Source organism: Candoia aspera, chromosome 7 (assembly GCF_035149785.1).
Source record: "Candoia aspera isolate rCanAsp1 chromosome 7, rCanAsp1.hap2, whole genome shotgun sequence".
Lineage (NCBI taxonomy): Eukaryota > Metazoa > Chordata > Lepidosauria > Squamata > Boidae > Candoia > Candoia aspera.
In genome coordinates, this window is record NC_086159.1 from 34,447,074 (window position 1) to 34,462,073 (window position 15,000).

The window sequence follows — 15,000 nt, forward strand, 5'->3', positions numbered from 1 at the left end:
ACCAGTTAAACTCATTACCACAATATGTGATAATCACTAAATATTAGCCTTACCAGGTAGACCAGACAGGAAACATGACCAGATAAGTTAATTCTACTTTATTATAAAGCTACAATAACAAAATCTTGCATTTCTGAAAGTACAATTCTCCCCCTGTGTCCTTTACAGCCCAAGTAACTAGGGAGGGTTCCTTCTGAGCCTCTTGCCCCATCCACTATCCAATGGTGGGCTATGCTGTCTCTTATTTGTCCATTCCCTAGGCAGCATCTCTTCACCCCATCTCCCAAGGTCTTTTCCACAAACCATTACATTAAGATGGCTTTAAAAGACGATTGGACAGGTCTATCAAGAGCTTTGAAGACTGTTGAACAATATTACTTCTGAGTTGGGGGGGCAGCCTGCCTCCAGTTATAAGAGCATTATGGTAAAGAGGGATATGTCTCCATCTCCTGCTTGCAAGCACCCCAGAGGCATCTGGCTGATCACTGTGAAAAACATGTTAGATTAAGATGGCCCTTGGCCTGGATGCTGGTATTCTTATTTATTTATTCATCATATTTTTATCACCTCCCATTTCCCCCACACGGGGGACCCTGGGTGGTTCACAATAAAAACAATTTAAAATTCAATAAAATCATAATAATACCAATAATCAATAAATATAAAAGTCAATTTTTTTATTCTTATACTCTTATGAAACCATTTCTATTAAAGGCATGCACATTTTGAAATCTTTACTATAGGCTTAATACAGCAATCAGAAATAGCAAAATTTCCCAGGTACTGCTATTATGATAGATTATATTCTTAAACCAAAGGTTTCTTGTTGCAGCTGTGTTCATTAATTTCAAAGATTACAAACATATTTCACTTAGGTAAGGCCTCAGTAAAAAAAGATGATATAGATGATTACTTTCTCTTCCTTTCTCGTGCATATAGGTGAATGATTAATTGATGTTCCAAAGATGACACAGTTTCAAATAAAAAACTTGAATATTAATACAGTACAGTACAGTACAATACAATATGAAAGCCAGTTTGATGTAGTGGTTAAGGCATCAGGCTAGAAATCAGGAGACCATGAGTTCTAGTCCTGCCTTAAGCATAAAGCCAGCTGGGTGACCTTGGGCCAGTCACTTTCTTTCAGCCCTAGGAAGAAGGCAATGGCAAACCACATCTGAAAAACCTTGCCAAGAAAACTGCAGGGAAAACTGCAGGCAGTCTCCGAGAATTGGACACACACACACACACAAATCAATCACTTTTACTCCCTGCCGTAATCATACACAGACTCTTGGCAACCCACAACATAAAAAAAAAATAATAAGCATTAAAATGTTACAAAATAAAACGGACAGTCAAAATACACAAACCTAAACATTACATTCTTGAAGCATGTTCTTTGTTGTCTTGATTTAGGACATGTTTCTTTTTTCTTTTAAGTTATAAATAACACATTTGAGTTTTTAATCTTAAAGAATGAAGGTTAACAAATTTCAGCTGAGTTCTGATTGATAGTCCCATGGAATCAAAAAGAGAAGCAGCTATGCCTGCTTCATACACACACACTCCCCACTTATGTTTAATTAATTTGTGTATGTTTTATTATAGGTATTGACCTTTAAAGAAATCAACTGGCAGATGATCAGAATAGAAGCAGATGCAATCCAAAGCTCTCAGCATGAAATCATGAGTGCTCCAGTTCGTCTGATTACTAACCAGTCCAAAATTAGAGTCATACTTAAAAGAAGGGTAATGCTCAAACTGAGTTGAATAATCAGTGTATAAAAAAATGTTCATTTGATTTATGAGAATTTTAATGGCAATGGATAAAATACTATAAGGTAAAATACAAATTTTACACAGAAAAGCTATTTAAAATGTATGGTATAATAATTGTGAGAGTCAGTTTGGTTTAGTGGTTAAGGCACCAGGCTGGAAACTAGGAGACTGTGAGCTCTAGTCTTGACTTGAGCACAAACCCCAGCTGAGTGACCTTGGGCCAGTCCCTCTCTCTCAGCCCTAGGAAGAAGGCAATGACAAACCACTTCTGAAATCTTGCCAAGAAAACTGCAGGGACTAGTCCAGTCAGTTGCCGAGGACTGAACATGATTGAACAGCAATAATAATAATAGTACTGACAGAGGTCCCAGAGTAATAGAATGTATTAGTTGGAAGGGACTTTACAAGTTGTATTTCTGCTTAATGTAGAAATCCACTGAACATTCCCTGGCAGATTTCCAGTTCCCAAATCATTATGTTAGCTCTTCTCAGAAACCATCTCTAGCTTCTCTCTTTTAAGGTACATGTACAGAACTGGAAAAAACCAACTTATTTAGAATTGGAAAAAATCAATTTATATCCCCATACCAAAAAAGGGAAACACTAAAGAATGTTCAAACTATTGAACAGTGGCACTCATTTCACATGCCAGTAAGGTAATGCTCAAGATCCTACAAGGTAGACTTCAGGAATTCATGGAGCGATAATTGCCAGATGTACAAGCTGGGTTTAGAAAAGGCAGAGGAACTAGGGACCAAATTGCCAATATCCGCTGGATAATGGAAAAAGCCAGGGAGTTTCAGAAAAAATCTATTTCTGTTTATTGACTATTCTAAAGCCTTTGACTATGTGGACCATAACAAATTGTGGCAAGTTCTTAGCGGTATGGGGATACCAAGTCATCTTGTCTGCCTCCTGAGGAATCTGTATAACGACCAAGGAGCAATAGTAAGAACAGACCACGGAACAACGGACTGGTTTAAGATTGGGAAAGGAGTACGGCAGGGTTGTATACTCTCACTCTACCTATTCAACTTGTATGCAGAACACATCATGCAACATGCTGGGCTTGAGGAATCCAAGGCTGAAATTAAAATCGCTGGAAGAAACATTGACAGTCTCAGATATGCAGATGATACCACTTTGATGGCTGAAAGCAAAGAGGAACTGAGGAGCCTTATGATGAAGGTGAAAGAAGAAAGTGCAAAAGCTGGCTTGCAGCTGAACCTCAAAAAAACCAAGATTATGGCAACCAGCTTGATTGATAACTGGCAAATAGAGGGAGAAAATGTAGAAGCAGTGAAAGACTTTGTATTTCTAGGCGCAAAGATTACTGCAGATGCTGACTGCAGTCAGGAAATCAGAAGACGCTTAATCCTTGGAAGAAGAGCAATGACAAATCTCGATAAAATAGTTAAGAGCAGAGACATCACACTGACAACAAAGGTCCGCATAGTTAAAGCAATGGTGTTCCCCGTAGTAACATATGGCTGCGAGAGCTGGACCATAAGGAAGGCTGAGAGAAGGAAGATCGATGCTTTTGAACTGTGGTATTGGAGGAAAATTCTGAGAGTGCCTTGGACTGCAAGAAGATCAAACCAGTGCATCCTCCAGGAAATAAAGCCAGACTGCTTACTTGAGGGAATGATATTAAAGGCAAAACTGAAATACTTTGGCCACATAATGAGAAGACAGGACACCGTGGAGAAGATGCTGATGCTAGGGAGAGTGGAGGGCAAAAGGAAGAGGGGCTGACCAAAGGCAAGATGGATGGATGATATTCTAGAGGTGACAGACTCATCCCTGGGGGAGCTGGGGGTGTTGACGACGGACAGGAAGCTCTGGCGTGGGCTGGTCCATGAAGTCACGAAGAGTCAGAAGCGACTGAACAAATAAACAACAAACAACAACTGGATAAAGTATTCCAACTGCAGTCTATCTAGTGCAGAGTACAGTACAACTATTACTTCCTGTGATCTGTATGCAATGCTTTGGTTAATATAGCACACAATTACATTGGCCTTTTAAACTACTGAATTGTACTGCTTCCTCATGCTTAACTGATGCTTCCTGTAGACCTTTTTCACAAATGTTGCCACCAAGCCACTTGTATAAAAAGTTGCAAATCCACTGGATCCTCTAGCCTACATATATCCACCTTATCCATAAGGACATTTTGAGAAACTTGGTGAAACCCTTTGCTTGTTGCTGTAAAGGATACTTTTAACTTTCATTTGAGTCTAGAGGCAGACAGAAAAATCTCCTTTTCTCATAACGAGTCTCGGGGAGAAAAGCAGTGAGAAATCTTTTTCATTTCCAGAGCTCCCTTCAGTAGTCCCCATCCCCCTATTCAGATACTATGTTGGGTCTCTAAGCTTCCTCCAACAAGCCTTTTGTTTGAAGCACCCTAAACGTTGATATTTATTTATTTAGATAATTTAAATGGCCACCCATCTCATAGAAATGACATAACCTGTGATGCCCAAGGTAAATGATACGTTCCAATCCTAAAATCCTATCCACAACAGAGTTTACTAACCTGCCCTGTTTCCCCTGGGGAAACAGTCAGGTCTTCAGAGCCTTACAAAAGGCTAATAGGGTCAGAGCTACTTGGATCTCTGGGTGGGGGGATGCTGTTCCATAAGGCAGGCGCTGCCATAGAGATATCTCGGTTGGCTGCCAAGACAAGTCAGAATTTGTGAATCCTGTGTATGGGTGTGCTCAGCTGGCTTGCTCAGTAGGTGACCTTATTTTTTAAAAAAAATTCAGTACAAGAAGCAAGCTCCTTTTATAAACAAATTGTGGACAAGCCCAGTTCTCAGTTTATCATCCTTGCTTTGACCATTTGACATCTGTTGGACAAGGCTGTTAACATCATTTAAAGCAGATTATGACATAGCCTAAATTTTATATTTTTCTTACTCTGTATTTATTTAGTACAATTCCTATATGCATGTTTAATTTTGCTAATTGTCTGTAAAGGAGAGATAAGTAAGGAACACTATTGTATCTATAACTTAAATATTTTTCATCTAAAAATTCTAACCAAAATAGACAGAAAAATGAATTCTTAAAGAGAATACTTGTGAACCACCCTGAGTTGTTGGGAGTTGGGCAGAATGAATGAATGAATAAGGCTTAAAATTCATGGTTGCCTATGGCCTTTATATATTGTTCATTAAAGGACGCTCAATGTAGGGCATGAAAATACAGAAATACTTGAACAAAGATTCTAGTTTGTAAAGTAAAATCTTACTTTTCATTCTACTTAAAATTCCTTCACTGTAATCCCATAACCTTATATAAAACATATATCCTCAAAGCTAATATGTTTAGCAATATTTAAAATTCACTTTTTTTCATCTGACAGTTAAAAGATTGCAATGTGGTGGCATCCAAACTAATTTTAATATTGGATGATTTACTGTGGGTTTTGACTGATTCCCAGTTGAAAGCTATGGTACAGTATGCTAAATCTCTTAGTGAAGCAATAGAGAAATCAGCTGAACAGAGAAAAAGCCTTGCTTCTGAACCCATGCAGGTAAGCGAATCAGGTATTTTTGAGTCTTAATGTTATTGCTACGAATTTGTGAAGAAAACTGTACAGTTTGTGCTTCTGTGGAATTTCAATCTTTAATTTGGTGAAACTGGTTTATTTTGTCAAACCTTAGTTTTTTCCCCCCAAAAATGGTAACACCAATTTGAATTATATGAGTAATGACTTAGTATGATTCTTTTTTTTAGTTTGCTGTGGATTATTATTCCTCTAAGTTAGAAGAACCAAATGTTATGAGCATTTATTAATAGAATAGACGATGTAATAACTAGTATATCATAGTGGACTAAGTTAGAATTATCAGGGTAGATTTTAGTCTGTCTTCATGAAGAAAATATGTTAAGTTTATAGAGGCCCTAATATTAAAGGATGTTAACTTCATAAATCTAGTTACAATTCTGTATCTCATTTTTTTCTGTGTAATATATTGAATAGATATAATAGCACTGCATAGTTAATAGAGCTGTGCAGATCATTTGATGAGGCAAATCTGAGATGAAGGAAGCAGCTCAAGATGCCACAGATGAATATCAACCTCAAGGGGAGCCTTGCAATCAGGCACCTGAGGCTGACATGGCTGAAGAACATTTGAGACAGCTGGAGGCAGCAGTAGATGAGAGGCTTGATTTGGGACCTGCTCCTAGCTCTAGAGCATGCAGAACAGAGGAGATCTGTATGGTTCTCACACAGCAGAAGTACTTCTGCTTGTCTGAACTTGGTGTGGGCTCCATTTGAAAGTCATCACTGCCCAGTAATTCTCTATTGGGAACAACTGCTCTACTTGCTTGAACTCTGCATGTTTGTTTCCTGAATAAATTTGCTTAAGAAAACTCTACTGTTTGAAATCTGGACTGGCTGATAACCCATGTTTGGGACTCTTGGACATTGTACTCTGATCTGATAATATTTCCACTCTTTCCTTTGGATTTAGATTAAGTGCATGCAAGTTACTTATATTCTGGAATCTGTGGGAGTGTGTATGTGCATTTGCAAACAAAGCCCATTAGCCCTGCTTCAGAGTAAAATGAGCAATACAGTGTATGTATGTATCACCTGAGGTAGGACAGTGACCTTTTGGATCTGTCTCCGAAGCAGCTGCCACTACAACTGTTCAACAGCTCAGTATGGCTGCTTCCAAGCTTTCTCAATATCTTCTGAATATGTATGTACATAGGCAGGGAGGACCTCAAAGCAGCCATTCCAAGCTTTTAAACAGCTGCAATGACATTATGGCCTTGAGAAGGGTATCTAGAGAGGTGTCTCAGCCATATGGGTTAATAGCTAGTTTAAGGGACCTTTGCTAGCAACATTAAGCATAGTTTTGCATATGTTCACTGCCTTATTTATAAAAATAATAAAGGCGGGATAAAAATAAATTTTCTGCTTTTAATCTCTTAGTAATTTAATTGTACTAGGTATGCAAAGACTTGTTGGCCAGACTGCCATCTTGTTGTTCTTCATTTCTCTTGCTCTTATTTTTCTTGTTCTTCATTTATTTTGTTTTTTTTAATTCATATTGTATTTTATTGTAGTTATATTGTGAGCTGTCCCGAATTGACTGGAGTCAGGTGGTACCTAAAGTGAACCAATTCAATTCAATTCAAATTAAATTAAATTAAATTATTTCTAGGAACATTTGAATACTGCTTTGAAAAAAAATCTGTTTCATAAGCTATTGAATTTAAACTGCTACACTTCAGGGTCACTCTTGCTGTCAGTCAATTTAGTAGCAATAGCCATATAACTTTGAAGATTAAAGGCAAATTTATATTCCATTTGAAAACTTCATTTAATATGAAAGTAATTTTTTTATGTTACGGTGTTTCAATGAAGTTTACGCTGAATAAGAAGCTTTTATAACATTATATACTAAATGTTTTCAGAGTTCCACTCAGGCATACAATTCTCAGGAGGTGAAAACTCAATCTTCAGCAGCTACTGATCAAAATGATGCAATTGTAAAACTATTCAATGATTTTGATGTTAAGGAAACATCTTACCATCTAGCAGTTTCTCATTTGGATCTGCACATCTGTGATGATATTTACACAAAGGAAAAAGGTAAGAGTTTTATTTAGTATCTTTGTGATTGACCAAAATGGTATGATTCTATGTTGAACTACTATATATTTCCAGTTTATTCTGTTCATACACTTTTAGGTATATGCACTAGTTGGTAAATATTAATTGGTGCATAATAGTATCTTCACCTAATTATTCTGCTTTGTTTCAAAAGTAATTTATGTAATAAGGCCCAAAAGGGATTGAAAATGTTAATGACTTAGGGAGCTTAAACCATTAGCCTAATTAAGCAATAATTAGATTAGGCTGCATCATTTCTACTACTGATGTTCATAATGTCCACATACCAGTAATCTGTACTTGTAGATGCTGAGAATTTATATTTGCATCTAGTTTATTTTTAAAGTACTATGATGAAATAATAACTGCAGATTTTCAATTTAAATTGATGAAAAAAAGGATGAGGCTTTATTCCAAGATGTTTCATAAATGCTTCTGAAACAGGTTGTGTCACTTGATGGTTTCTAACTAAGTAGTTTACTATTTCAAATATTGTTTGAAAGGAAGAGATACACATTCAAGAGAACTGCTGGTCCTGTGGCTGGCAATTATAAGAATGCTGCTCTTCCTATCTTTCATAGATTGATAATTATAGTACAGTTCTTAGAGGAGAGGAGGACAACTTCAGTGAGTATACTTTTTTTTTCAGAATGCCCATCTGTGGATACAGGCTAATGAGGGCTGTAAGAACCAACCAACAGAAATTGGGTATCTCCCTGTTAGAGATACTCAGGCTATGCTTAATGAAGCTATGAGTGACAGATTCAGATTTACTATGAGAGTGATAGTACTCAGATTTTCTTAAATGTAAGGAATTTTCACAATTCTGGAAAAATTAAAAGGTCACAGTAGAAATCAGAGTATTGTTAGTTGCTGTTGGCTCATTTTCCTAAACATTATAGTGCAGCAGTTTTGAGAGCCACCAAGAACAGAGGCATGTTGCTTACAATGAACCAAAACAGTTTCCTTCCAGAGGAAATAAATATGAATTATGACATGTAGTATTATGCATTGTATTATTTTACAGATGCAAACAGGCGTGTTTCAGGAGGTGCTATGCAGCTGTCCTTTAGTCAATTAACTGTAGACTACTATCCTTTTCACAAAGCAGGTAAATATTGAGTTTTGTTTATTGGTTGTAATAATACTTGATCAGCACTTAGTTTTACCACATTAAATCTCCTTGCATACGATCTGTTATTGACCAAAGTGGATTGAGGATGCTGCAGATATGAAACTTTGTACAATAGGTTATATTGTACGTTATCCTGGTTCAAAAAGATGCTTAAATGTTTGGAAATTATTCTTAGTAGCGTTCAGAAAATTTCAGAGTTATTCTTAGTAGCTCTTAAAAACAGCCTTTCCCAGTCTGTTGCTGTCTAGATGTCTTCAATCATTACTCTCATCATCCCAGCCAGCAACTCCAAGGTTATTATGAAGCTGGAAAGGATTTGAAAAGGATAATAAAAAGCAGTAGGTTGGAACTTCATTTCTATGAAGAAAGGCTTCAATGTTTGGGCCTTTCTTGTTAGATAGGGGTGATTATGGTGGAATAGTTGTAGTTGTGGTCATTACAGTGCTTTATAGAATTGTATATGGAATGGAGAAAATTCTAGAGAGACTTTTTTCCTCTTGTAATACTAGAGTTTAGAGTTATCCAATACAACTGATTGACGAGAGGTTAAGGAACAGCACATATATAACATACATATAATTTGTGTTGTTATGATGTGATAAGGATTACCAGGTTAGATGGCTTGAAGGAGATTGGATTAATTGATGGAGGATGAATCTATCAGTGACTATTGATATGGGTAGTGGACTTCAAAGTTTTACGGACAGTGTGACCTTGAATACCAAGATTTGAAAAGTAGTAATGGAAATTTATTAGAGAGCTCGGCTGCTTCACCAGGCATGTGATGTTCACTAATTAAAGTGTCCTGGAAATAAACTGCTGGATTAGATGTATCTTTGATATGGTACAGTAATTTTTTTTCCTAAATTCATTACATCTTTACTGCCTTTAATATTGATGTTAGGTATTTACAAGCTGGAATCTGTAAGAATAATTTAAATAGCCTCAAATGTTTATATGATAAAATATTTTAAATGGATTTCACTAGGTGCTTAAATTCCTTCTCATTTATATTAAATGTATAACATTGTAGATGAGAGCTGCAGCCATTGGATGCATTACAGTGATGCTACCAAAGCCAGAAGTGAATGGGCAGAAGAACTGCTACAAGAATTCAAAGGAAATGTTGAATTGCTTAAGCAGGCTGTGAAGGATCACAATTTAGGTTCTCCAGTTAAATCCCCATTTCAGGAGTCTCCACAGCATATGCAGATAGGTATTTAGGATTTTTCATTTATTTTTATGATCTGTTTGTGGACATAGAACCCATTAATTTAACTTGATTAGAAACACCAATATACTTGCTTTGAAGTAATTTGACTGTCCTTATATTTTGGTAATCCTTTTCCATAATATATTGTATTCTCCTGTGTAAGTATAAAATTAATTTGGAAGATTGATGCTTATAGTTGAGAAGGTAAATAACTCATTAGATTCCCAATCCTGTATGAATTGTGTAATTAATAAGTAATTTTGATACTGTTTCATTGCTTTGTTATTGAAATTTTAGTTTATTTTAATTATTTTTACATTACCCAACATGAATAGAGGGATTTCAGATAAGATAAACTATATTGTATGTGGTTTTATGCTGTTTGTTTCTTATAGGCAAGGATCAAATGTCAAAAGGAATTTCTAAGACTTTTGTGTCATCACAGCAGCCAAAGGAGAAATTGATGTCCAGCCCAGTGGTAGTTAGACTTGCAGATGTCAATTTTTATCAGGTACATTTAAGTACTAATTGCTGCAACAAATTAATATTACTCTTTTGTGTGTGTGCCCAAATTTTATTTATTTATTTATTTTACTATCCCGCCTTTATTATTTTTATAAATAACTCAAGGCGGTGAATATAGTTAATACTCCTTCCTCTTCCTATTTTCCCCACAACAATAACCCTGTGAGGTGAGTTGGGCTGAGAGAGAGAGACTGGCCCAAGGTCACCCATATAATGAGGCTCTTAATACAAGTGTTGACTTTCATTCAAGATAACAGAGGTTTTGCCAAATTAATTGTTGGGGTAAAGTGACATTTTTCTTATTCCAAACTGTTTCTCTTTTTTAGTAGGATGATTGGCAGAACAATTCTTTGATCAGATTGGAGTGTTTTAATGGAAGATTCTGTCATATTCATTCACTTTTGCTCTGCTGGGCTATAGCTAGCAAAATGAAAATAAGGAGCTATTTGCTGGTTGATTTTTTTAAAAAAAATTCTCTTTCATTGCAATATGATTGGAGGTATGAGTTGGCCCACTTTTTATGTAGTCCTCACCATCCCCCTTTGGAGATTTTTGAGGTCAGGAGAGGTTTTTTAAAAATATATTATTACAATTGACTTTATCTTGATCTTTAGTTATAGTTATTTTTAATCTAAGCCAGCTCTAGAACTTTTTATAAATAACACATAGCTCTCCAAATCTAATTATAACAAGCAAACAGTTCTTTACCATAGGTTTTTTGACTGATGAAAAGTATCAAAGTTTGTTGCACCTCAAAAAGAAATATAGTTTAGATTATCCTATTTGAAGATGTAACAGATGGGTTATTTTTTCTGTTGTGCTATATATAAAGCTTATTAAAGCACTCATCTTAGAATATAATTCCCTGCTTTCAGTAGGAGGAGAGATCTGATGTTGGATTTAACTCTCTGAGATGAAATTTCTGTCTCATCAGAAAGAGGAGGAATCCTACAAATGTTGCTGTCCTAGGTAAACAGGACTGCACTTCATCAATTTTCCTTAAGCTGACCCATCCTTATGATTATGTAATCTTTGTAAATTATAGTTTTATATATTCTGATAATATAAAAGTTTTGTTTTTGAGCTAATGTTGTAAATGGTTAATAGAACAGAATAGAATAGTATCTGGATTTCAAGCAATCTAGATTTATTTTTCTCATTTTTCTTATTGATGGACTTAAATGTATATAACTTATGTCAAAACCATAAGTTTAAAGACATGTTATAGTACATATGGTACATAAACAAATTATTAACATAATTTTTAGGTATTATGTTTATGTAATACCTATGTAACAAGTCTTTTAACTCTGATTTTAACACAAATGGAACCAAACTAGGCAAAGGGCTTAGTTATACAACTGTTTAAAATTAAGAAATAATTGTTAAAATGATACAGCGTATTAGGAATGATGTGCTCTCTACAGATCCAGCACCATGGACCAAGCGGTGTGAATGGCCACAAAAATAATCTGTATTTGTCTTCAGGTTATTAAGATGAAAATTCTTTTCCTAATAACTGTGAAAAGTGACAGATTAGAAGTTGCTAACACTTGTGCTTCACAAAACAAACACTGAATTTCTTATTTTCAGGTCTCTACAGCAGACCAGTGTCGCCGTTCTCCTAAAACTCTTATTTCCTGCAATAAAAAGTCTCTGTATCTCCCACAAGAAATGCCAGCCATTCATGTTGAATTCACTGAATACTACTATCCAGATGGCAAAGACTTTCCTAGTAAAATGTTTTCTTGTCTTTTTCCCTTTGTTAAAAACATTATAGTTGTTTTGGAAATAGAGGGGCGCTTCAGTTTAATGGACTCCTATTTAATGGACTCTGTGGTCTGCAAATGCAGTGAACCATATTCCTCTATGGAAATCCACTCCAAATAATGACAAACCCTTTGCATCCAAAGTAGTCTGAACAAGGCAGTTAAATTTATGTTGTATTTCCTTACTTTTATGACATCTGCAGCATTTTATGTCATTTGCTTAATGTCATAATACAGATAATGTTCTTTGTATAATTATGTTGATATACAAAAGATACAAACCGCTGCAGGTATGTACTTTCATATTAACAGACATTTGGAAATAATGGATACCCCCCTCGATTCATTAAAATGAAGTTTCACTGTATAATTTTCCTATATCCAGGGCAGAGTATATTTCTAGCAGATACATCTGACTGATCAAAAGATTAGGCTGAGGTAGATGTTGATAAACCAGTTGTAGATTCTTTCTAGCTTTGCAAAACATAAAAAAATATATCTAGTGTTAGATAAACTGACTTTCCATTGTTTTCCTATATCTAATTGCAGCATTTCATGTTCAAGATTAGAATTCCTACTCATATGGGATGTGCCAATAAGTTTTTTACCCCCCAGTGATATAATAGACATGGCCTGTCCATTGCAGCCTAGGAGGGAATAGAAGTTGGAGGACTATATCATAGGGCAGATTTGACAGACATTTCAGAAACTCTTTGGACTAAGCTAACGTTTAAGACTATTCACTTAGCACTGCAAATAACACATTTATCTTGTTTAAAATATTTGGTATATGATTAAAAGTTCTGTGCTAAAAATAGTGCTTAATTTTTTTCTACTGTAATACTGTCAGTGCTCTTCTTTAAAATTGTTACATTATTATTAATTTTTATATCATTGCCCAAGATATAATGAAAAATTACCAATGTGTAGTAATATGAAGAATGTTTTCAGTGTAGAGAAATCCCTATGAGATCATAAAGGGAAAATAACTGTCCTTGCGGTGTTCTTTTTCCAAAGATGTAGCACCTGTTTTTCCACACTAATCAAATGCTGATAAAGAAAACCGAAGTGTTTAGTCTTGATTTTTTCTCTTGCATGTTGATGTTGATTTTTCAGATAGTTGCAGATGGCAAGTGTGGGGTAATGCCCCACACTTTTGCTTCTACCGTGTTCTCTGTACATTTTTTGTAAATTTATAGGAAGTGTCTGTATAATGATCATGACAGGTTGAAAATTTTTCCTGGAACTGCTTCTGAACAATATTTACATATTTTAAATATTATCAAGTTGAGTATTGCTCAAGAAGGCATGTGTATACGATCTTGAGGGTAGATAGGTGGGTGAGGAGAGACTGTCTTCACTCTCACTAGTAACAAGCATTTGAAAGCAGAAGTAATTAAGTGGAATTTACCAGACTTCTCCCCTTCAATGTTGCTGCCTTAGTGCTTGCTTATTGTTATTCATACCATTAAGAAGAATAAATATTTAGATGATAGTTCATTGTTTTAAAGAGATTGGATTGCTTAGGAGAGCCTTGAGCTTTGCAGGAGAAGAAAAAAGTTTTAGGGAGTTTTTATATCCTCTTGCTGGATAAAAGTTTTAGGGAGTTTTTATATCCTCTTGCTGGATATAACCTAATAAAGCCAGAACTTGCTTGATGTCACAAGATTTTGAGTATCTTTAGGGTGGGTGGTAGAAAAACTACAAAGGAATTGAAACTGGAATTCGAATGGAATATCCTAAAAAAATCACAGCTATATAGAAAGTTGTATACTACAATTTTTTGTTGTAAATACCACTTCTGTTTGTGCAATTTCTTGCAAATTTCACTTCTGCTTATGCAATTACCGAACTATTGTTATAGGGTAAGTTCTAGTGCCACACTAGGGAAACTTACTGTTTTTCCTTAGACCTAGTATTCCACAAGCACTTAACTTATAGTCACAGTAACTCTACTTCTAAAACAGTTTTAATATAATAATTTTGTTTTTATTTCCTTTAGTTCCAAATGCAAACTTGTATATTCAACTAAATGCACTGCAGTTCACTTTGGACGAGAGAAGTATTCTTTGGCTAAATCAGTTTGTATTGGATATGAAACAGAGTCTCAGTCAGTTCATGGCCATGTACAAGTTAAATGACAATTCAAAATCAGAAGAACATGTTGATGTTCGAGTTGATGGATTAATGATTAAGGTACAGTTTGCAAAAGCATAGCACAACATTGCTAAGTGTTTCATTCCTATAAAGGATGATGCATGACAACAGTCTCTGTTTTGAAACTGTGGAACCATTTTTAAATGACAGACCATGGACAAAGTACCAGTGATGGTTTTGGTTTCTAAATTTTATAGGATGTTTGGACATTTCAGATTTTCAAAAGCAAATTTCTAATACAGCTGAAAAAAACCTGCATGTTTTGGAATATATTTCTTGGTGTAACATTAAAAAAGGTAAAAATTCCCATTTAGTCGTGTCTAATGACACACTAGGGGGCGGTGCTCATCTCCTTTTCCATGGCCAAAGAGCCAGCATTGTCTAAGGACACTTCTGTGTCATGTGGCCAGCATGACAATCACGGAAATGCTGTTACCTTCCCGCCGAAGTGGTACCTATTTATCTACTCGCATTTGCATGCTTTCGAATTGCTAGGTTGGCAAGAGCTGGGGCGAGTGCGGAAGCTCACTCTGCCACGCGGCGCTCGGGTCTTGAACCGCTGAACTTGCAGCCTTCCGGCTGACAAGACTGGTGTCTTAACCACTGAGCCACCATGTCCCTGGTGTAACATTGCACCACATATTTTCCAATGGTTGTATAAGAGGTAATATTATAGATGATAACATTAAGTGTCATTACTAGCTTCTTATAAAAAGTTTTGGCAATTGTGGGGTAATATACAACATTTAAGTAAATGTATTCTGTGTTCATAAATTAATGG

At 35.6% G+C, this 15,000-nt stretch overlaps 1 protein-coding gene across 2 annotated transcripts in view; it reads left to right on the plus strand.

The window, feature by feature from the left end:
- Nucleotides 1–15,000, plus strand: part of BLTP3B (bridge-like lipid transfer protein family member 3B) — a 56,594-nt gene that overhangs the window by 13,872 nt on the left and 27,722 nt on the right. For both annotated transcript variants that reach the window (XM_063308673.1, XM_063308674.1), the window contains exons 6-13: nt 1,612–1,752; nt 5,153–5,323; nt 7,222–7,399; nt 8,448–8,531; nt 9,589–9,771; nt 10,164–10,279; nt 11,887–12,028; nt 14,065–14,258. In XM_063308673.1, the coding sequence (XP_063164743.1) occupies nt 1,612–1,752; nt 5,153–5,323; nt 7,222–7,399; nt 8,448–8,531; nt 9,589–9,771; nt 10,164–10,279; nt 11,887–12,028; nt 14,065–14,258 (1,209 nt within the window). The remainder of the gene's footprint in view (nt 1–1,611; nt 1,753–5,152; nt 5,324–7,221; nt 7,400–8,447; nt 8,532–9,588; nt 9,772–10,163; nt 10,280–11,886; nt 12,029–14,064; nt 14,259–15,000) is intronic.